Raw genomic sequence first — 24,167 nt, forward strand, 5'->3', positions numbered from 1 at the left:
TAGTTTTTCTAGATATCACAAACGAGTTATGGTAAAGAGATGTACGCATGTCAAATCCTGTCTGGTATCAAAAGGGTTAAAAATGACCAAAGTCACGCAAAAAAAAAAAAAAATGTTTAACATGGTAAATATAACACCTGTGTGATTAAAAAACATGTTAGCATTGTCACTCGTGCCTGTTAACGTGCTAATATTTGCATTTAGCTCAAAGAATCACCCACATTTGTTTGCTTTTCACTTGACCCAAGTGACTGACGTGACTATTTGGCTCATTCAAGTCAAACAATGCAAATGACATTGGGCTTTTCAAAGACCTTTGTGTGAAATGGAGTTTCACTGTTTATTTGCGGAGATACTTTAGTAATAAAATGCTCCATTGCTGCCTTGTTTGAGGGCAGGAGGTCTCACGTGGCCTTTTGCCTGATAAAGATCTGGTCTCTCGGTGAAATAGTCTTTTGTGTAGCACTTCACTAGTTTTGACATCGGTAGCTGAGAATGACAGATGGTGAGATGAGCTGAGATTAGCAGTTTCCCAGGGCAAATGCCAAAATGTGAGTGTCCAACGAGAACAGGGGAGGAGGATGATGGGCAGCGACAGTTTGAGTTTTGTTTTCAATTTGTATATCGTGTATGTGTGGGATAGAGAGAGATCCTCTACTGTTGTGCGACATAAGCCCTCTCTTCATGTGGAGGTACTGGATACTAATAGCGGGGTTTAGTTTATTTTCCTTTATCTATGTTGATCAAGGGCAGGTAGGGACTGCAACGGAGTCGGTGGCAAGTTTGACGCTCGCGTAGCTTGAAAGTGGAGGCTTGTGAGAGAAAACACAGGTGGATAGAGATGCTAGATGGCAATAGAGAGGCGCGAGTGCTCCCGTGATGAATCTCCACAGAGGCAAAGAGTCGGAGGCACGATCAGAGATGGTGCGATTGAATAATGATTAAAGGGCCAGGAAGAGAGTGCAGGTGGAGAGAGTTTCCACGCGCGTTTCCCATGCATCATCATTATACCCCCACCGCCGCACTCGCACTCGCACTCCCTCCACCCCGCACACACCCTCTGTTTTTAATGATGCTCCATCTTTGAACTGCAGGGCCCCCACTCCCACCCCGTATGAGAGAGTGTCTAATAGTTAGATGACAACACACAAAGGCTTCCTTTGTGCACAACATGCCTCATACAACCGGCCTGGCTGGTCATTGATGCTCTGCCTTGTAACTTAATGGGAGTTCTCTCGGGTCTCTGGAGATATAATAAAACATTCTAACGCAACCTGACAGGCGGGCCAACATAGACTACCCTGTTGGAAGCACTTGTGTGCTTGCGTATGACACGAAAGAGAAGGAGAGGGAGATTGTGTGTTGACCCAGCAGTGTTACCTAACTTTCTCTGCAACCTGTGGTAACAATTATTAGCCTTCATTGTCCTGAGTGACACATCAAGGCGGCATGTGAAAATGGATCCAGGATGGCATTCCCGAGCATGAAGAAAGCCCGGCTGGAGGCAGAATCACTCCCATTTCCTTTAACATGGGAACAATCCTGACGTATTTGGAGAGAATGGGATGTACCATGTGTGTTTGTGTGTAACTCATAACTTCTGGGAACATGGACCACAGGCTTGTGGCTTTTGAGTTGTGAAATGTTAGCCACTAGCCCAGACCCCCAAACCCAGCTTTTATAACATGAATTCCTCACATTCACTGTATCGGTAAAAAAAAAATAAAAAAAATAAAGTTACATAATGAATGGATGTTTTCCTCTTGGCTTGGCACTCAGTCGTGCTTCTGCCTTGCTGGAGACTCTGGACTGTTTCAACCTCAGAAAAGGAGCTGGCTCATGCAGAGTCATTCGCTCAGGTCTGCGCCTGAAGAGCAAAAAGCCCAAAGGAGCTTTGGAACATTTGATAAGAGAGAAGCGAGTCTTAACCAAAACAGATTTCAGCAGCACTTTTTTGGGGGGGTAAAATTTCAATGGGGAAATCAATCTCTTTTATTCAGCTTCAGTGATGCTGCTGATACAGTCCCAGTGGTGGTCGATGTTTCCCTTTGGGTGCCAAAAAAAAGACAACTTGATTTAATTTAAAAGATTTATGAATCAAGTTGGCAATAGCTTTTCCATTACCCGGCAGCCAAGTCTATCCCACTATCTGTAACTCATAAGAAAAACTATTGTTCAACTTTCAGAGTAGAAGTCTAGAGTGTTGTGTATAAAGGGCCACTTCAAAAACTTTCATTACTTTCACTGTAGGAACAATAATCATTCTTTCTATGAAGTGTGATTGTTTTTTTATGGCTCTGTCTGCTAATTTCCACTCGTTTGAACCCTGACACTTTTTTTGTAAGAGGGAATCTTTTCTACCGTTTCTAATAAACAGAGTTGGGACGAGGGTTAAATGTGGAGCTGATCGGTGAAGTGTCTGGAATGTTGGCTCTAATCTGTGTTAAACTGTTCATTAACTTCCACTGTTAGTGTCACACTGTGAAAAATGTTGTATTTATAATCACTGTAGGTGTCGTTCTCCGATGTTACCTCAGAGCTCGGCTTCTGCTTGATTTTGATTTGTCAGCATTTGCGATCTAGAGAGGAGCTACAGGATTTTCCCTTTAGGCAGCAAACAGAGAACTGTGACTGAGAGAAAAACAACAACAAACAAAATAGAGAAGATAAGTCACATAAGGCCGAATACTAGATTTGGTAACGCTTTCTTTTACAGTCCCCTAATTACCTGGTATTTAGCTGGTAAATTCATGGTAACACTAAAGTGTTGCTAGGTAATTACCAAGGGTAATAAGATAAGTAAATACAGTGAAACCGTTGCCAAAATACTGGGTAATGCACGGTAATGTACTCGGTAAGTAAAGTAAAACTGTACTGTAAAAGAAAGCCAAGCTTGTTTCCATGTAATTACACACATTTTTAGGGTTAGGTTTGTTAGATTACCCCTTGGGTAAATAGCTAGTAATTAGGGGACTGTAGGTACCTGCTTATTACCAGTTTATAACCCAATAATACACTTACATTTACCATAGTTTTGCCATAGTTTAGCTGTACATACCTTCTTATTAACATATTAACAGCAGTAATAACACGCTATAATTAACTATATAGTTACCAGGTAAATGCCCAGTATTTTGGCAACAGTTTCACTGTATTTACTTTCTTATTACCATTGGTAATTACCTAGTAACACTTTGGTGTTACCATGAATTTACCAGGTAAATACCTGGTAATTAGGGGACTGTAAAAGAAAGCGTTACCCTAGATTTTGACGAGGTCATGTAACCGATATTTTTGTAAGTCTCGATCGCTGGCAAAAACAACCGAAGTATAAAGCAGCTCCTCTGACCATTGTTGCCCAGTGTGACATATTCTACTCTCATACTTCGTGTTCCAGAGTCAGAGTGTAAACACAAGGGAAATCTCTCTGTTTCTGTCTATGACTGTCTCTCACCTTCCCTTTGTTCTGTTGGTCCAAGAGAATCAGAAATGATCCTCTGTCCTTGCAGTGATGCTGCAGATACTAGTCTTCTTTTAGTCTTGAATTGCTGTTGTTCCTGTATGGGGGAACGTCGTTGTCGTTTGTTTTTGCATACGTTTCATATAATCTGTTATAGTTGTGTGTGTTTGCAGTGGTAGAAATGACACAGAAGCGTTTATGGTTGCATTAGAGCTGCAACTGACGATTATTTTCGTAATAGATTAATCTGTCGTCTATTTTCTAGATCGTTTCAGCGCTACTTCATAGTTATTCTTGAACTCGAGGTGGTGCACAATGAAATTAGACTGCATAAACAGGAAGTTACTAGACGGTCTATTGATGCATATAGTGGCTACCACTTGTTTCAAACATTATAAGGTTCTATTTTTGTTTTCTCTCATATTTAACAGGCTACGTTGAAGTATTAAAAGAGGCATCTAGACGCCGGAAGTCTCTCTGTGTGTCTAAAACAATGTAACCCTGTGTTACTTTGTCAATTATTCCACAAATACGAATCTCCAAAACAATCACGTTTCCCCACAAATGCATTGCACATGTAATGCGCCCGTGGATACCAAGATTTAGAGGTGTGTGCAACATGCAGGCTGACAACTATTGGACAACATGCCAGTGGAGATAACTTAATTCTGGCATTGGCACCGTTGTGCCATATGAGCTGTGACGAGTACAAACCAGACTGTCCTTCCCACACTAAAAAAAACTAAAAAAAAGTCTCATTTTCAGTTTTTGCCAAGTTTTGCGCTATAAAAATAATGCAATTTTAATGGAGTGCCATGAATATTTCCTTCCATCTGATTTCATTGTTGAACTGACCCAAACTTCTCTCTAATAATTCTTTCAGGTAAGGTGTTGAATCCGGATTTGCGTCACTACCTCAGTCTGCAGTTTCAGAAAGGCTCCCTGGACCACAAGCTCCAGCAGGTGATCAGGGACAACCTATACCTGCGTACCATTCCATGTGAGTATCTTCCACGGCCTTCAACACCTCAGTCTCGTCTCTGTCTGACCTCCTGCTTTCTGACTCCTAGAGCTGTGATTGTCCTTCTCTGTAAAAACAACTTTGTAAAATCCTCACGCAATTCCTTTCTTTGCTCCTTATGTCACTAGATAATATGGATTTTGTGATTCATGCAGGCTGCAAAACTTAATGAATGAAGTATTGAATTAATTTCATTTTCTAATAATAGTCAGACCTTGGTAATCTTCCAAACAAATGAGTGCGAGTGGAAGTTTTCTTCACCTTCTTTTTATTCTTTTGTGCGTCTGTGTCCCTTTTCGTCAGAGCAATGAATAACCAGGATTAAATTAACATAGACGTCAAGGTGAACAGCTGCAAGTCTCTGGTTTCCACAGCTGTGTTAAAAAAAATGTCTTTTTTATGACATGTTTTTGAAGTTGCACTGAATGTAAACAAAACGGCACCGATTCTCTGGAGATTTCAACAGAATCAGCAGGATTTTACAGTTTGCTGGATAAAGCCGCCCATTTACTGCCAGTAAAATGCAATGATTTACAACGCGACATAAAACCAACGGTGCTCCAATATGGAGACGTAGCACCTCAACCTCTCCTGTAATCGGGTGTTGTGTGCTCCTTTAGCTCCCGTCGTCCCAGAGTAGAACACGAAATCATTTACACTGCACATCGTGTTTCAATTTCACCCTTTCTTTTTCATGTTTAAATCCATTTTTTTGCACGTCATGATCCTGCAAGGCCCATTGCAGTCAGCGTATGCCCACTGTCCACTCTGCTCACGCGAGTCCGTGCCACTGGCTTATCACAGTCGCAGTGACCCCTAAATGGCTACTACAGCATGATGCTTGTGCTCATTACGGCGGCGCGAGTGACATCTCAGAGAAGCACGACTGCCCTTTTTTCGACTTCACGCGGTGAGGCTTCGTTAAGTGCCACTCTCGCCTCCTGCAAAAGATGACAGGAGCTCAAGACGGTGCCAGAGATCCGGGGCGTCGCAGAAACCCTCGAAGCTTGGTTTACACCAAACCCAACCTGGGCCGCCAGAGCTTATCTTTCACAGCGAATGTCAGCATAATGCGACACGTAAAATGTTCCGGACCAAGACTCAAAAAGGAGACATATTATGCAAAATCAACTTTTTAATACTTATATTTGGGACTCTGGAGGCCCTGTGTGTAGGCAAAGTGTAAAAATAGGTTACTCACTCATGTTTTTGTGGTCCTCCTCAGTCTAAGTACAGGAGATAAAACACGCAATGTTGACTTCCGCACTCATTGCTACGTCACAACGAGACATTCCTGGAACTTTGTCCCTAAAAACGCCAGAGTGCAGGCGAGGGAAATAGTATCCGGAAGCGCGGAAGTCTGCAAAGTGTTCTATTATTGGCTGCACAGTGCAGCACAGAGTTCTACACAAACTTCCAGCCTCAGAGGATTTATGTGCCCAGTGGCAATGTGCCGGCTCGAGTCGGCAAATGATGGCTTTTCCAAATGCTAACTGCTGTTAGCTGCCAAAGCCTCAGTGACACTGACGTAGTTTCCTGTGACTCATTTGCATTTAAAGACACAGGCACTCGAAACCGAGCGTTCTGAACAGGGCTGTTTTGTCAGGGTGATTGAACTGCTGTGGTGCTTCATCTTAAGGTATTTTGACCAAAGCATGTCACAGACATGTTCATTAGGACACCAGGGAACTAGGTTAACTTGTAGAAATAGGGTATAATATGTCTCCTTAAGACCAAAGTTTGTGTTGAGCTTGTGATAATGAATATCGTTGTTCTATTTAAACTAAAGCTCAGATTTAATATTCACTGATTGTGCAAAGCTGGACATAGCATCAGCTTTGGTTGGTAAATAGTCTCCTGTTTTTGTTTTACATTTCTTTTGGTTTGACACTTTTGTCCCCTTGTCCTCCTCATCCACAGCTGTCCAGGTGTTGTGATTGAAGACTTTGTGAATTTTCCCCAATCTGCAACACAGATTCATAGGCCCTTCTTTCAAATGAACACATTCCCTTATACAGATATTGCCTCTCAGAAGACTAGAAATCATGTAACTTAATAGCAGGCTACTTATATCCTTGTTTCTTTGCCGTCTTTACTACACTGTGACCTCTTTGTCCTTTAAAGTTCAGATGCCAAAATAACATTTCCAAAGTTACGTGATGTTGCATTGAGAACAAAAACTAGATCTCGGATGCTAGAACGATTCAACTTTTCTCCAGAAACGTCAGCTAAGGTAGCGTAATGCACAGTGAAAAGATGAATAAAAGCATTCCCCCTATTACTCTTCCAGAAACGGCCTCGTATTTATATCTTCTGTGGCTTCACTTGTCCCCTGTGGTTGCTCTGTTTGACGCAACAAAAGGTGGTTCTTTGCCGACTAAGCTAAGCTGTTTCAGATGTAGTGGCTCATACCATAGTCAGGATGGATGTTGATTCAGGATGAAAAAAAAGAAGATAGGTAGGGGACGGGTGTCACTTCTTAATAAAAAATCCCCTGTGCCTGCAGAGCAGCCACTTCAGCTGAGGCACCGTAAAAGCTCTGATTACACCGAAGATGACGGTGAGTGGAGCCGGCATGTTTAAAGTGCCTCACGGAGAGCATCTACAATGCTAAACATGAGTCCTTTTTTTTTTTTTAAACCAGTTTCAGTGGTTATGGCAGTGTAGCAGCGGATTCTTTTATGGCTGTAACTTTTGCTGGGACTGGAAATCCACGTTTGGAACTAGAGAAAAAATATAAAACCAGAAACCCCCCGAGCTTATATCACGTCTGCCACTTTATCATCATCTCAGATGTAGAGACTGACCTTGACCAAAGAAACTGCATGAAGGAACCAGTAGACTGTAACGAGAAAAAAAAAAAAAAACTTTATTCCAGTGACCTGTGGGTGATTTTGCCAACTTTTGACATTTCAAAGTTCCTGTTTCCTCCTCCTTACATCACTACATTGACATGTTTGGTGAGTTTGTTTACAGACAAATAGATTAACCTCATTAGCACAGAGGACTGCCTACTTACACGGTCCTGGCTCGTTTTTTTGACCTCCGCCAAAGAGGTGTATGTTTTTGCTGGAGTTTGTTTGTTTGTCTGTCTGTTGGCAACATAACTCAAAAAGTCATGGACGGATTTGGATTAAATTTTTTAGGAAATGTCCGCAATGGGACCAGGAACAGGTGTGGCTGGTGATCCTGGCCCGTGATCCATAGACGCTATCACTATTTTAAGCGCTATTTTGTAGGCACTGAGCTGCCTTGGCGGAGGTCTGCACTCTCTGAGTGCTTTTCTAGTTTGTCAAACAGTCAAATATCTTGCAAAGGGTTCTCCTTAGAGCTTTGATCGGGCCCAAAAAATCAAGCCCGACCTGACCCGAGCCTGGGCACGTTGTGTCCGAGCCCGGCCCGGCCCGGCCCAACACATTAACTGTAATTACGAGCCCGAGCCCGACTGTGGCATTAGACTGGCTGCCACAGTCTAATTTACAACAATAACTGAGCCACTGAGATCCGCTTCCATGAACGCATGGGTTGCTAATGACGATACGCTTCCTGGTTTTTAAATGATGCGTTCACGACCGCAGGTTTTTTACACCTTCACACAATACCGCGCGAACACGACGATAGTGGCGGGAAATATCGGCCCAGCTGGGTCTTGGGCAGAGAATCTAAACTCTAGTTCTCATTTGCTGTCAGACATTTGAGACGTGAGTTACTGAAAACACTTAAGATCGGTATGGGCCATTGTGATAGCTTGGTTACAAAAGGTGGTGTAAACTAGAGCTGCAACTAACGATTATTTTCATAGTCTATTAATCTGTTGTTTATTTTCCACAATTAATCGATTAACCGTTTGGTCCAGAAAATGTCAGAAAATGCTAAAAAATGGTAATCAGTGTTTGTCAAACCTGGAAATTATAATGTTCCCGAATGCAACAAACCAAAATGATTCAGTTTTCAATGATTTCTTTGTTACATGGAGAAAAAAACCCAGAAAATACGAGCTAAAACTAATTATTTTTAATATAAATATTAAAATAAATTAACAAATAATTGTTTCAGCTCTAGTGTAAACAAATCATATTATTGATGGCTGAGTTCCATTTCCCTTCCCTCGGCTTGAGGGCGCATGCTGGTTCACCGTCGCAACTGTCCTGCCTTACATAATTTGAAAAGCAGCGACATTACATTACTGTGATCAGTAACACCTGTGCTTTTCCCTCTGCACAATAATGGCTGCCATGTATAGCTATGTAAAGGATGCCCCAGAAAAAAAAAGTGTGTGTACATTAATCTTTATAAATGGCTGTGTGTTATATTGCCATGGAAACATAATTATGCAGAGATGCAAGGGAACTCGCACAAAAAAAATAGTTTTCAGTTATTCAACATTGTGCAGAAGGTCAACAGTGAGGTTATATGTAATCCATTCATCTCAAGTGACAAAAAAAATGTGTGCAATTAAAATTCTGTTATCATCGGTTACACTTCCTGTGTGTTCTGGCTGCTGTGCTGCTCTGTGGAGTTTGTGTGTTTTCTCACTGTTTCCTAATATTTGAATAATGAATTTGCAGCTTTGTGGTCCCGGCTCTGTTGACTATTCATGATGTAGATACAGATTCTCCCTTTGATTGCTGTGTTTGGACTTGAATCGCGTCCCCCCCCGTCCCCCCCCCCCCCCCCCCCCCCCCGTGGGCTTGGATGTTCCCGCTGTCTTAAACTGTGTCGTTATTTTGGCAGGTACCACTCGGCAGCCCAGAGAGGGGGAAGTTCCCGGCGTGGACTACAATTTCATTAGCGTGGGAGAGTTCCGTGAGCTGGAAGAAAGTGGACTGCTGCTGGAGAGCGGCACCTATGATGGTACGTCCCTAACACAATACATTACAAGTGTGAAATAGAGAATGTAAATGCTTAAAGTATTGTTTTATTACTCAACAGTTGGGGAGCTTTTATGCTCAATGTTTGTGACTATTTTCTTAGCAATTTGCAGCATTATGGTGCAGCATGGAGCCATATTTGTCGGCGTGAAACACACTTATGTTCTCTCTGTTGCATGTGTGAACACAGACGTAATGCAAATTTAGACACAGCAAGACTCATCTTTCACTTATGGTCTGTTAAACTCAGTGTAACACTTGAATCAAGGTCAAATACAAAGTTAAATAATTTCTCTCTCTTTCTGTGATTGTATAGTATCTGTCCATCTGTCCATCTAAATCAATATATGCTACATGCAAAACTAGTTTTCACATTCATTTCCTGAAGTGTCAACCTTTGCATCCATGTGTTGTCGCGCACACGTGTTACCATGGTAACCCGTGACCACTCACTTTTTTTTTTTTCCGATTTACCCAATCTCACGCAGCACATCTATATGCTGCGCTATTCTCTGTCACATAACAGTCGCACACATTCACACATTCACACACGTCCTCAGCCAAGGACACTTTCGACACACTTTATATAAGTTAAAAGAGACGTCAGACGACAGATTTAGTTCCACCTCTGTATTTGGCGCTAATGTCTCTGCATCAGCTGTCGTGAAGTCCTGTTGTTGGTAGAAACCCCCAGATTTCAGATTTCATCTCACGCTGTTGACACCAGTTTAAATGGAGCGAAACCCAAGAGCTTGCGCGAGCTGTGCAGGATCGGCGACGGTAAGACGATAAAAGAAAAAAAAAAAAAGCTAGAGTGACCACAAAAACACATCATCAGCACATCGCATTTTCCACAAGCACACCCGAAGGACGTGGCTGCGGCTCGGGGGGGGGTTCACCCTCGGTGCCCTGGCTATTAGCTCCCGTTGTGATTTGTCTGAACTCTGCACCGCGAGGGTCGTGAGGTGAAATCAACGTATCGTCCGTGTCATCAAAACTGCCACGGAATATGTGACAGAACTGCAGATAATATATCCCCAGAGTGAATGTGAAAAAAAAACACCACGGTCCTTTACATGCACCCTCTGAAATGAGTTCGCGTCATCTGCCCTCTGTCCCCCCCCCCACGTCCAGTGATGAGAGACTGTCCCCCGCAAACCCTGAGCCCTATGAAGCAGTCTGAGGGATGAATTATGGATCTGCTCTGCCCTCAGCTGCTTAATGCAACACAAGAGTGTGTAACAAAGGTACAGATTCATAAATCCCCCAGCCAGTTAATCAGTAATGTCCTGGCTTCATAACCTTTTGACTCTCCACAGATTAAGAGATATTACACACGAGCACGTAGATGTGCTTAATAAACCCGAGGTATATTTGTCCGTAGACCTGTAGATTTTGTTTGCAATTCCATGCATTCATACGGGATGAGAAAGCAGAGGCACACGGTCGTAGGAAAAACAAAAATAATAATAAAAGAAGATGTAGTCTTTTGGAGAAATACTGATACATAGCTTTTATATCACCTTGACGTTTCATTTTGTGTTATGGGTGTACCTTTCTGTTTTTAGGTCCCCTATTGTTTTTGGTGGGTTTTTATTGTTTCCATTCTGCCCTGCTGCAAAAATAACGTCCCTCTTGTGGGACAAACTCTGGACTAAACCAAACTTTACAGAAAAAACAAAGGCTCAGGGAAAATAACTTTTCAATCTTGCCTATTCATATTCAGTTTGTTTTTCTTCATAGTGCCCCCCCCCCTTTTGACATGCCTCACCTCTTTGAAGAACATTGGGTTCCCTTTGCCTTAAGGCCACATTATACTTCTCCAACTGCGTAATGCGTTATCCGTCTGCGTCACCACGTAGACCACTCGAGCCTTTATACTTCTGCGTCGTGGTGACGGATAGGCGCTGCAATTTCCCGCCCGATCAGTAGGGGTCGCTGCGCAAGGTTGTTGTGCTTCTGGCTACAGTGAGCAATGGCGTCCGAGAAAGAAAGACTGTTGTTGTTGAAACAGCGGCCGTTTCTCACTTTTCTGTGTCCCGGAACGCAGTTTTAAGATAATTTGAGTCAAGAAATTGGCCATTTAGAGTCTAAACATGTGCCGTGTGTGTTAAGATATGACGTATTTATAGTTCGGCAGCGGCGTTATCGGCGGGGATCAGCTCCGCCCTCTGTGGACGCTCGGTGCGCACTGTGAGTCGGCACAGAGCAGCTTAGCTCGGCCTGTCCTGAGGACCAATCGCAGCACTTGCCGTCTCCGTTGTCCCTTGACGGAGTGACGGACACTTCCGGGCACCCGGAGACGACGCAGAGACTCTACAACAGGTTCTGCGTCGACGCAGAGGACAGAGGACTTTTCGCAGGAGTATAAATTTGGCTTTACTGTATAAAGCAGGGGTGTCACTCAATTTCACTTAGGGCCACATCAGCGTAATGGTTACCCTCAAAGGGCCAGATGTAACTGTCATACAGAATAAATGTAACCAAATATAATGTAAAATAAAGGTAACTACTCCGTTACATATTGCTACATAACTTACTGCGTTTATTACTTCACTCGTCGCATGATGAATATACAATGATACACTGTGATCTAGTGGCGGTGCCGTCACTTTGCGGGAAACGCAATCGCCATGCATTGTGGGAAATAGTTTGTGGTCAACGCACGCCTAGACCTATTTTAACATATATTTTTAAGACCAATTAATCACTCGCGGGCCACATAAAATGAGGTGGCGGGCCACATCTGGCCCCCGGGCCTTGAGTTTGACACATGTGGTATAGAGTATAACTCTGTGAAGCTGCTAGTAACTGAAACTAACGCTATGTTTAACGGACACAGATAATCTGAATAAACCTGGTGGGAACAAAATGTCTTCACGTAAACGTACCAATCAGAATATACTACTGGTTTGCTACAGCCCGTTCAGAAAGAAATTGATTTTCTGTTCAAAAAAGCGTAGTTTGAACTCATTGTTCCGATCGTGACTTCTTGGTTTGAGTTATCATTCCGGCAATTTATGAAATTATGAAGCATGAAAGAGGGAAAAAAAAAGTCAGTGTTTATGAGATCCTTCATCAGTCTTCATCATGTCTCAACAGCAAACTTGACTTGACCACTGATGGATTGCATGAGGAAGTTAAAGCCATTGTTTTGCCAATTGTTTTTTTTTTAGAATAATGAAAGTGTCAGAGTGTGAGTAATACGCGTTAGCTTCGGCTGTCGAAACTCTAAAAGGACTGGATTTTTCTTTTTCGTCCGTGATTGTGTGCATGTAAAGTATGCGAATGAGAGCATATCCAATTTTATACCCCTCACTTGTTTATGGTGCAGAGAAAACAGTGGCATGAATCATTCATGACTGACACAGGGAGCTGAAATGAGCATGTGAAAGTATGGGTTGGTCATTTTTTTTTATTTTTTTTTTACTGAGGTTCTTACAGTTGTGGAATCTCATCAGACTGGACAGATGCAACAGCTCCATCAGTGTTTGTATTCTGCAGTTTTCCTTCTTTCGCTCTATTTCGTTGCACTAAGGCAGCTTTCAGACATACACTGAGCTCTGGAGATGCACTAGAGAGAGAGAGAGAGAGAGTGTGGAGGCCGGGTCTGTGTGCCTGTGAATGCAAATGTCAGCAGAAGTCCAGAGATTCTCCTGCTTGCTACACAATATATTTTTTGTGTTAATATTTGAGTGAGAATGCAGCAGGAGAAAGCAGGAGCGGATCCACTGTGTCCTGGTTCCTTTATGCTCAAAACAGACTCCACCCTCCTCGTGCTGTATCCTCCGCAGATTCCTTCTGCTGTTGAGAAGCAACTCATCCACACAGTGAGTGTGTTTGCATGCTTGTTAAAAGTCCGATTTTAGTCAGACTAAGACGGTAATTTGGTTTTCATGTCTGTCTGAAATTGGGCTAGTCTTAGTCGGACTAACATACCCGGATAATGTGATTCATAGCCCGATTACTCCCGCATGCGTACACTCACCTCTGGATTCAGTACGCACTCGCTTCGGCCAATAAATAGATTTTTCCTCCGCATGTATACACGGACTTGGCAAGTTGTCCGATTGCCCGTCTTAGTCAGACTATGGTCTCTGTAAACGTGTCCTGCTGTGTTAGTCATGTGTTCAAACTCCAAAGAATGTCCAGACCCAAATCTACCTGGAGTTAAATGTCTGAAAACATCTGGAGACTGTTTCATTCAGCCTTTATCCCTTTATTATATATATATATATACAGTATATATATATGTACACAGACACACAAACAACCGCTCACTGACTATATGTAGCTGTGGAAATCCAGGTAAAGTTATACAGCTGTAACAAACAGCCCTTGTGTCATGGTCAGTTTCTTTGTTTTCAGTGTGATGGGGTTAATCTGGATTAACTAGTCTCTTTAATGCACAGAGCAACAATAAATTGCTTCTGCTCAAGACATGTGGGTCGAGGAATTTGTGTGAGAAGTTGAACCTTGATCGTCAAGGTTAGGCGGCCTCTTTTAAAGACTGTAGCATGAGGGAAAAACATGCTTTCATCGCATCTGACAGTTTCTGCTTGTAGTGGCTTCTAGAGATTACTTTGATATGGGATCGAATATAATAAAACTCCTCTCGAGTGTAACAGAAACTCATTCCCTCGCTTTAGCAATCCTGGATTTTATTACGATGACGATGGACCTGTTGTTTTGCTAATCGCATTGCCTGCAACACATTTATTTTTTTTCAATATCCTATAGTGTTTGTGAAGTTCTGGGGCAGGGGTCAGGAACGTATGGCTCGGGAGCCAGGTGTGGCTCTTTTGATGATTGCATCTGGCTCGCAGATTTCAGCTTTTCAGATAAAACATAAAATATTAAATATTATCACTTGTTTTAATCCGTCCATCGATTTTCCACTGCTCATGTCCTGTTCAGGGCTGCAGTTGGCTGCAGGAGCAATTGTCCATTATTTTAATTGGATGATAATAGCCTACGTTGGCTGTTGCTGGGTAAACGGGTAAACGCCCCCTTTTGAATCAGTCTGCTCGGTCATTAGCTCAAAGCTAACCCTTCGACGAAGAAGATGGCGAAAAGAAAAAAAGATGATGAGTATCGTACATTTCAGGATGAATGGACTGAAGAATTCGCCTTTGTGGAGAGAGCAGGTTCTGCAGTGTTCCCTAATTGGCAATGACAAAATTGCATCGATGAAACGGTCGAATGTAAAGAGGCACTTCGACACACGCCATGCTACCTTTGCATCGAAATACCCTGTGGGAGACAGCAGGAAGAAAGCGTGCCAAGAGCTACTGAGCAGGGTGCAAGCTTATTATACTCACCTTTAGTTGAATTCAGTCTTAAAATATATTATATGGCTCTCACTGAAATACATTTCCAAATATTTTGCTTTCATGGCTCTCTGAGTCAATAAGGTTCCCGACCCCTGTTCTGGGGTAAAGCTGCATCTTTGTCGATTAGATAGAAACAGGTCAATAGGCCAGAAATCACAGAAGAGAAAGGGCGCAAAGGTGCTGTGTTAGTTAGTGTTTCGGTGATGTATAGGTTTTAAACCTGTAGACCAGATTGGTGTTGTTTACTTTACAAATAAGTAGAAGGTAGATTACGTAAGAGGGATTACATTGGATGAGCAGCTCACAATGAAAAAAATTAGAATGAAAGTAAAGTTTGGGTTGTAGTGTAATTTATAGAAGGTGTCACTACACATACTGAGTAGATTAACATAAACGGGAGAGGAACTTTATTTATGTGAGGCAGGTCATCGAACAGTGGACTGTGAACACACACACACACACACACACACACACACACACACACACACACACACACACACACACACACACACACACACACACACACACACACACACACACATTTGTGCAGGGTTGACAAGGTTGGTCGTGAAGTGTGAACATCCATTTCCAAGCAGCGGCCTGAGCTACAGTACGTGCCAAGGCTGCAGTTCACAAGATGGTCTTCACCCACCTGTGGCCCCGTGGCAGTCAGTCAGGGATGAGGCCTGGATGAGGCGTAGTCAGACTGGGCGCTGCCTAACAGAAGAAGACCATGGTCAATGATTAATGAGGGTCTGCGACTGTTGGTGTTGGTGGCAGGTTCAAAGAGGCAGAGGGATAAACGTGGCGTGAGGATGGAGTGGAGTTTTTGTTTTGAAAACATTGCCACAAAAAGCACTTGCATTTGTGCGCAGGAAATACTCATTCATAATTAATAATGTGTGTGTATATATCCCACACATTTCCTTGAGAGCTGCGTAAGCAAAAATGGGCGCAAGAGGGCTGATGCTGCAACGATGGACAGAAATACCGTGATTGAGGTTTTATTTTCAGTTGGCAATGAGTTACAAAGATATTCACAAAAGCCTGGCAGTGCAATTAATCATCATTACCAAAGATATTCACAGATTCAAACATCCGCGATCAATTCCCATTTAAACAAAGCATTGTGGACGACATATTTATCTAAAATCGTATTATATAAAAGCATATTTTATTCAAACTGGGTGGTGTAGTTTCATGTACAGCAACGCTGTGGCTTTTACAGAACATTTAATGATGCTACAGTGCATTATAGTGAATTATTACTCATAAATATTCACACAAATTATATCAAAGCATATTTTATGCAGAGTGGTGTAGAGTAATCCAAAGGAGACATGTGAGGCGAGTTTAATGGCAGTACGCCGTAGACCAGAGGTGTCAAACTGGTGGCTCGTGGGCCACATGCAGCCCGCCTATGGATTACATGCGGCCCATCACTTAATATCATATTACAGCCCTTTAAACACAGAATAATGATATAATTTTTTTTTTTTATATAATAGTAACAATACGACATTTGTTTGTTATTATAGCATTATTAAATGTTTTACGATCAACATTAAATGACATAAGCTTTAGCTACAGTTGTCAATGTTATTATTGACTTAAATGTTGATTTATTTAACAATTAAGATTTATTTTGCATCAGAAACAGGTTTTTATTGTGAAATAAAATAAACAGTCTGTATCAAAACAGACACTTTTACTTTGAAAGTCTGTGAACTATCATGATGAATATCTATTGTTATAATTTTAAGCTACAATTAACATTTGTTTTTTTTTCACCCACTTTTTTCTCTACATCTTTCTGACTTTACGTCATTGCCACAGTTTAAAGCGAAGGTGCGCTTCATTTGCTGACCCAGCTGTCCAAGTTGTTGATGGGAATGATACTTAACCCACCAATTAGCCACAGTGGCCACAATTAACTATTTTGCAGCCACAAATTAGCGTTTTTTTCTTCCCCCCCCATGTCACGCCTGGGGCTCCGGATCACTAAATAATCATAAATGTTTCCATCACATCTCAGAACTGAAGCATATTGTCAAAATTAAAAATGTCATGCCTCATTGCAGATAAAACTCAACATAGTCACAGTTCTACTCACATTCAGATTCTCAGGAATTAGAGATGAAACATGCTGGCAGCTGCTGACTAAAACAGATGGCCTGACAACTTCACACACACACACACACACACACACACACACACACACACACACACACACACAACCGTAAATACACATAGCCCTAGTGCCTATTTAAGCTGGGGGTCTCTCCGGGCACATAAGCCTTTTAACGGGAAGTAAGTTTCCAAAAAAAAAAAAAAATCCCTCTGACATGAAAAATACTTCTTACTGGCAACAAACATTACTGAGCATGTATAAAATGAGTGACTGGCTGTGTAATTCACCGACAGTGCCAAGCAAGTGTTGGCCCAGGCTGTGGAAACGAAAATGTCTTTGCTTTACAGTGCCCATGCACCACTTTGATAAATCCCCAAAAGGAGCTTTAATGTAATAACTCTGTGCTGAAATTACTAGCAGTCTGTGCACACTGTGTTTCTGCTGCTTTCACCCTCAACACCACTGAGACTTGTCATTTTGCCACTGTGTGACTAAAGGAGTTAAATTGCATAAGAATTTTGAAGGGGGCTATCTGTAATATATGCAACAAGGGTATATATAGGCATATATAGGCATATGTGTGTGTGTGTATGTGTGTGTGTGTTCTTGTACTTGCAGCATACTGAGGACTAGTGAGGGTTTTAAACCAACAAAGTGAGGTAATTTTTACGGAGTGAGGACACATGGCCGGTCCTCACTTTGTTTTCATTGAAATCACTTCCTTAGGTTGCTTTAACATGCTATACTCACTTTGTCAAAATTTTTAATTTTGGACGACTTGTTCTTAAATTTTGGACCATCATTTTTTTTTCAAATTTTGGACCAATTTTTTTTCTTCAAATTTTGGACCAATTTTTTTTTTTCAAATTTTGGACCAAATTTTTTTTTTCAAATTTTGGACCAAATTTTTTTTTTTCAAATTTTGGACCACATTTATTTTTCAAATTTTGGACCAAATTTATTTTTTCAAATTTTGGACCAAATTTATTTTTTCAAATTTTGGACCAAATTTATTTTTTCAAATTTTGGACCACATTTATTTTTCAAATTTTGGACCAAATTTATTTTTTCAAATTTTGGACCAAATTTATTTTTTCAAATTTTGGACCAAATTTTTTTTTTCAAATTTTGGACCAAATTTTTTTTTTCAAATTTTGGACCAAATTTTTTTTTTCAAATTTTGGACCAAATTTTTTTTTTCAAATTTTGGACCACATTTATTTTTTTCAAATTTTGGACCACATTTATTTTTCAAATTTTGGACCAAATTTATTTTTTCAAATTTTGGACCAAATTTATTTTTTCAAATTTTGGACCAAATTTATTTTTTCAAATTTTGGACCAAATTTATTTTTTCAAATTTTGTACCAAATTTATTTTTTCAAATTTTGTACCAAATTTATTTTTTCAAATTTTGGACCAAATTTATTTTTTCAAATTTTGGACCAAATTTATTTTTTCAAATTTTGGACCAAATTTATTTTTTCAAATTTTGGACCAAATTTATTTTTTCAAATTTTGTACCAAATTTATTTTTTCAAATTTTGGACCAAATTTATTTTTTCAAATTTTGGACCAACATTTTTTGGTACATTTTTTTTCTTCAAATTTCTGACGACATAGTATAGAATGACGTTTTTGTCAATTTTTGGACCAAAAATTTTGTGTCAATTTTTTTTTTCAATTTTTTTTCAAAATTTGGGTCAACATTTTTGTTCAAATTTTGGGTCCAATTTTTTTTTCAAATTTTGGAAGACATAGTATAGTATGACGTTTTTGTCAAATTTTGGACCAGATTTTTTTTGTCGGAGGAAATCATCAAACCACTCCATCACCGTTATACCTCCTTTATTTATCCAATGACTTCACACTATTCTGCATCCAGTAATAAGTGCTATTCTACACCATGAGATCTGGTGGACATTTAGCACATTTGTTTCCTTACTCTTTGATGACATTTCTTACATACAGCTCCTTTACATTTGTAATTCAATGGTGCACTTTATTATTTGTATCCACTTATTTCATGACTCATCTTGCCTCAATATAATTTCAACATTTTAAGATGATTGTAAAATCATAACCTCTTGAAAATTGTCTTTTTACTATGTTGTTTGTGTCATCATTTCTGTGAGGTGGTGGTGACCTCCGGCGTATCGTAGCATCTCACACCATCAGACTTGACTTGAACCATCTGTAGGGAACAGCTTGAATTATTTCTTCCAAGATGTTATGGTAATATTTACTGTAAGCTGCTTGTTTTTCCAGCTCGCTGTGGCATTTAGGACAGAGCAGCACAGCACGGTGATTTGCTGATTCACTGCCCGTACCAACAGGTGTCTATTTCTGTCACACACACACAGTCATGGGGAGCTATTAGTGCTGTTGTCTTGTCTCTCGGGACTTTTTTTTATAAAGTAGAACCAGCAGACTCTGCTCACAGGAGAAGAAACGTTCCCGCTTGCGATCGCTCGCTCATCACTGTTTGGTTGGAATTATTTTGTCGGCACGTGGACTAAAAACATTGCCAAATATGTGTTTACGAGGCTATTCTCGGTCTTCTTCCCTCCTACCTGTTGACTTTTATCAGTCAGAGCAGCTCTGGATGCTATCGGCTAACGTTCCAAGTATCTTCTCTCGCTGTCTGTCCCAAGGGTCAGGACTGAATTGGGGGGAAAAAGCCTTTTATGTTTGCTGCTCCCTTTGCCTGGAATGAACTACAGAAACATTGGAAACTTGGATGTTTTGAAGAGAATGTTCTCTCTGGTTCATGGGATTTTTGATTATAATTGTGATTCTCAGGTTTGTGATGTCTAAACTGTATAAATTATATATATTTCTACTATGAAAGGACAAATGATCAAGATTGTATTATTATTTATTTCACTTAATCTGACAATGTTTCAATGGTGTCTGTCACATGTAAATTATCATTTGATCCGATATTCTTTAGTTGTTCATTCCCTCATTTATTTATTTATTTATTTATTTAGTATGAGTCCATTAAAATTGCAAATGTTCACCTGTTTGATCTGTAACCCCGTGTTTCCACTCATTTGAATAATTAAATCGCGATCCAATTTGTCCCAGCTATTGAAATCTTTGATATGATAATATGATAATATTGATGCGACGCATCAAAAGGCAGACGGGACTCTCTCGTTTCGTCGGTCACGTTAAAATAATAATAGTTTGTTTTTTTTCATATATTACATGATGATTATACATTACTCTGCATAATAGGGCTGTTCACGTGTGCAGTAAATGATGAGCAAAACGCGTGAGATCAAAGCAAACAATGATCATTTAATGAACTTGGCCAAATGTCCAAATTAAAAAAAAAAACACATCATGTGATTTTCCACATCTGCACTGATGACGTTAGAAATTCTTCTCAAACGCTGCGTTCATGCTGTGGCTCATTAGTGCACTATAATTACAACACTGCTATCCATCTCGGTGCAGTTCCGTATTGTGGCCTCTGTCTCTGGTTACTAAACAAAATGAGAGTGCACGCAGCAAATTACAGCTTCTAATTGAACTCCCTCAATTTGCATCCTGTCACTAAGTGTCCTATTAATTACAAACCTAGTCGGGGATTTAATGGTTTGAATAAGGTACTGATATTAGGGCGTCTCGAATTAAAACACGGATTAATTAAAAGTCATTAACTTCACCAGTTGTGCTGGTGTGGCTTAATATGACACATTGTTTATTTGGAACACCGAAAAACCTTTTTGAGTGACAACTCTTACTTCCATTTTTGTGTTTATATTTGCACGTCTTTTGTCTTTTTTCTTTCAATAATGGCTTTTTAAATTTACATTTAATCCAGTGAGACATTTTGAAATCCAAGAAGGCCAGATTGTTTCTCCTCATCCCTGGCTCTTTTTGTTTGTTTGTTTCTTTCTTTCTCACTCTCTGCTGCTTCCACTCCCTTCATCTTTTATTACCACTCTCTTGTTTCTCTCGTCCGCCTCCCTGTAGGCTCTTTCACCACCGTATCCGTCTTCTCCCTGATGAGCCGTTTAACTGTTACAGTACAATTTTCAGCTCCTTGGACACAGCTTAGGCTCAGCCCCACTGCAATCCCACACAAACACTGTAGATTCCTACGTACAGATCAATATTGTATCATACCTTTCCAGGCTGTTCCTTCTTGTGCTTCTTGTTTTTGTTATTCCATATTCTCCCGTGTGGAGAGAAAAGAGAGAGAGAGAGAGAGAGAGAGAGAGAGAGAGAGAGAGACGGTTCTGATCGGCAAAGTGGGTCACCCGTCTCCTATAGCTGAAGGAAGTCTCGCTTTGTGGAGTCGGAATGATTCTTGCCTTAGGCAGCAGCATGACAGCAAAGGCAAACTGAGAAGGCTTTAAGGGGCGATCAAGTGCTTTATAGGAACTACCTTGGCAGAAATGTTGTGGTTGTAGTTTTTCGAGGAATAAAGCAGTAAATGCGATGTTTCCAATAGTCCGGGTTGCTTTTGCTTTGTTTTGAGGGATGGCATTAGTAACTCGTAATACTAATGAGATCAAAATACATGTTAAAACAGGGTATCCGCGGGGTCTTAAAAAGTCTTAAATCCAATCATTTGAATTTAAGGCCTTAAAATGTCTTAAATTCTCCTAAAATCTCGTAAAATAAACAGGCACAAACTTCAGTCTCGCTTTGAAATGTTTCTATTTTTGAGAATGCGATAACATAACTACAACACGGAATTAAAGTAGGCCACCTGTGCTTTCCCGGTGAGAATTTATCGAGCACCACTAGCTAGTGTGCTGTGCGGGCGCCACGGTGTGTTACAGTTTAGCATAGCAGCGGAGAAAACTTAATGAAAGCCCACCGCTAAGCCCAATTGCTTGAATAAGATGGGTAAGTGCAGGTTCAACAATTTGTGGCTCCAATTTTCCTTCATGTCTTTTGTACTTTTTTGCCATTATGGATTTGAAATGAGTCTTAAATTGTATTCATTATGGTCTTAAATAAGTCTTAACAAGTCTTAAATTTGAGTCCTCATAGGGAAACCCTTGTTGGCTGCAAAAAGGTTCTACCTGGAACCCTTTTGGAGGGTTCCACCAAGAACCCTTTAAAACCCTTTACTCAGGAAAGGAGTATTAAAGGGTTCTCTGGATCAAAATGGTTCTTACTGGAACCATTAGTGTTACCAAGAACCCTTGAAAAATCCTTTCTTCGGGAAAGGGTTTTTCAGAAGCAAATGGTTCCTCAGCCTTTGTAGAAGGACCCTTTTGGAACCCTTGTTTCTAAGAGTGCACCTGTCTCACAACAATAGTGTAGAAAGACTATAAAGCACTTTCTCTTCTTTCCAAGCCTCAAAAAATCAGAGACTCATGATGGCAAAAAGTTTGGCTGGCTACGATTTGAAGTTTCCAGCAACCAGACTCCCCTGTGCCTTTTCGAGAAATTGAAACACCTGTTGTCAATAAAGTACTTTTGTGCGCATCTGTTCTGCACAAAAGAGACTTTTGAGACTGGTTTACAAGCGTTATTTTTATGATTTAGAAAGAGTTACACAAGGAATCTAGTCACACAACGCCTGTTCTCGCGTGTCAACATATCCTGAAGTGTATTTTCGTCGTCTTCTAAATTCTAGGCAACTACTACGGGACCCCCAAGCCCCCGGCAGAGCCGAGCCCCGTGCAGCCAGACTTGGTGGACCAGGTTCTGTTTGACGAGGAGTTTGACACCGAGGTCCAGCGAAAGCGCACGACCTCCGTCAGTAAAATGGACAGAAAGGACAGCGCGGCACCGGAGGAGGAAGAGGAAGAGGAGAGGTCTCCGATGGTCAACGGCCTGACTGGTGAGAGACACCACTGTGAAATAAATTCTCCCTTGAATGTTTTTATAGGTCTATTAATTAATAACACCATCCTTTTTACCTTTAAATGATTAGTGTGCAGCAGTTATACACTCGGACAAACACTTATGTAGAGCATATTCAATATCTGCCAGTAATCCATCCTATATGTTACATTCTGGACGCTTAAAAGATTAGAACGCTGGCTGGTGTCTATTTCTTAAATGTTACTACCTTGTTAATGTAGTCATAACTGCATATTGTATTGTATGAACCAAACCTAGTGGTCGACAAGAAGGCCCAAGACGTCTGGTCAACGATACAGTACAATACTGGCTAACTGAAATTAGGAATCGATATACTCTTCATATATATTGTTAATGTGCTAAACGACTATTCTAGCTGCAAACGTCCGGTTCTTAATGGAATATGTACATAGGTGTATAGAGGCCCATTTCCAGCAACCATCTCTCCAGTGTTCTAATAGTACATTGTGTTTTGCTATTCGCGTTAGAAGACTATTGGATGATTAGAAAACCCTTGAAAACCTGTGTGCGATTATGTTAGCACAGCTGAAAACAGTTTTGCTTGTTCTTTGATGAATAAAAGTGTGACTTTTAATGGAAAACACAAAAAAAATCGTATGGGTGACCCCAAACTTTTGAACGGTAGTGTATATTCTATTAATAAGACGTCTTTACGTTGTAAAACCTTTACATCGGAAACTACAGGGGGCAAAATAAGTTGCTCATCTCACGTCCAAAGAGGAGAAACACTATCTACTCCAAAATATTCTCTAGCTGTAATGATGAGTGTGGAGTGCAGCCAAGAAAACCCACCCACTGTTGACGGATGTCTCATTGATTTCCAAGTGTATTATAGACATTTATTGTACCACTCTACCATCACGACCTTGGACCGGATTGCTTAAGTGGTGTGGATGTACAAGGAAAGGAGAAGTCAAATATTTGTTTCCCTGCCTCTGAGGTAGTTTAGTCACGGTCATGTCTTGCTGTGGAGCAGCCATTTTTCTTTTGTGTCCTTTTGGCGTTCTTGTCGAGTCAGTTTGTAAAGCTTACGCGCCCGCTTGTGCAGCAGCCCCGCTTTACGCTTGTCTCTTCCGAGAGCTGAGAGCAGCTATGGCCTCCAGCAAAATGTCTCTATGTCGTCACTTGTTCTTCCGACTTCACATGCGATGAATCAGCTCATGGAGAAAAAACGGAGAGGGACCCTAATTTTTTTGCACAAAAAGCTATAGAATTTTCTACTTTGCATCTCTACCTGTCAGTCGCCCCAGCCTCTAACAGACTGAGCATTCAGTGGCACAATGACACATACACAGATCAAGATTAGGCTAATACACACACGTGTGATGCTAAAAAAGTTGTGATGCGGTCCTCATGGCTGGGCATTGGTCAGCTCTGCTCTTGCCTGGGAGGCAGTTCCAAGTGCATCGCTCCTGACATGCAAATCCTATGCCAATTGCTGCACTTCCATCCTCTCTCTCTCTCTGTGTGTGTACTCTCTCTCTCTCCCTCT

The 24,167-nt window shown here is 40.9% G+C and overlaps 1 protein-coding gene across 1 annotated transcript in view; it reads left to right on the plus strand.

Moving 5' to 3' along the window:
• The window catches only part of magi3a (membrane associated guanylate kinase, WW and PDZ domain containing 3a), a 122,000-nt gene that overhangs the window by 68,372 nt on the left and 29,461 nt on the right, over nucleotides 1–24,167 (plus strand). Inside the window, exons 2-4 of the mRNA XM_083895576.1 lie at nucleotides 4,344–4,460; nucleotides 9,216–9,335; nucleotides 22,425–22,631. Coding sequence (XP_083751702.1) covers nucleotides 4,344–4,460; nucleotides 9,216–9,335; nucleotides 22,425–22,631 — 444 coding nt within the window. The remainder of the gene's footprint in view (nucleotides 1–4,343; nucleotides 4,461–9,215; nucleotides 9,336–22,424; nucleotides 22,632–24,167) is intronic.

The sequence above is a fragment of the Microchirus variegatus genome (genome assembly GCF_963457635.1).
Source record: "Microchirus variegatus genome assembly, chromosome: 9".
NCBI lineage: Eukaryota > Metazoa > Chordata > Actinopteri > Pleuronectiformes > Soleidae > Microchirus > Microchirus variegatus.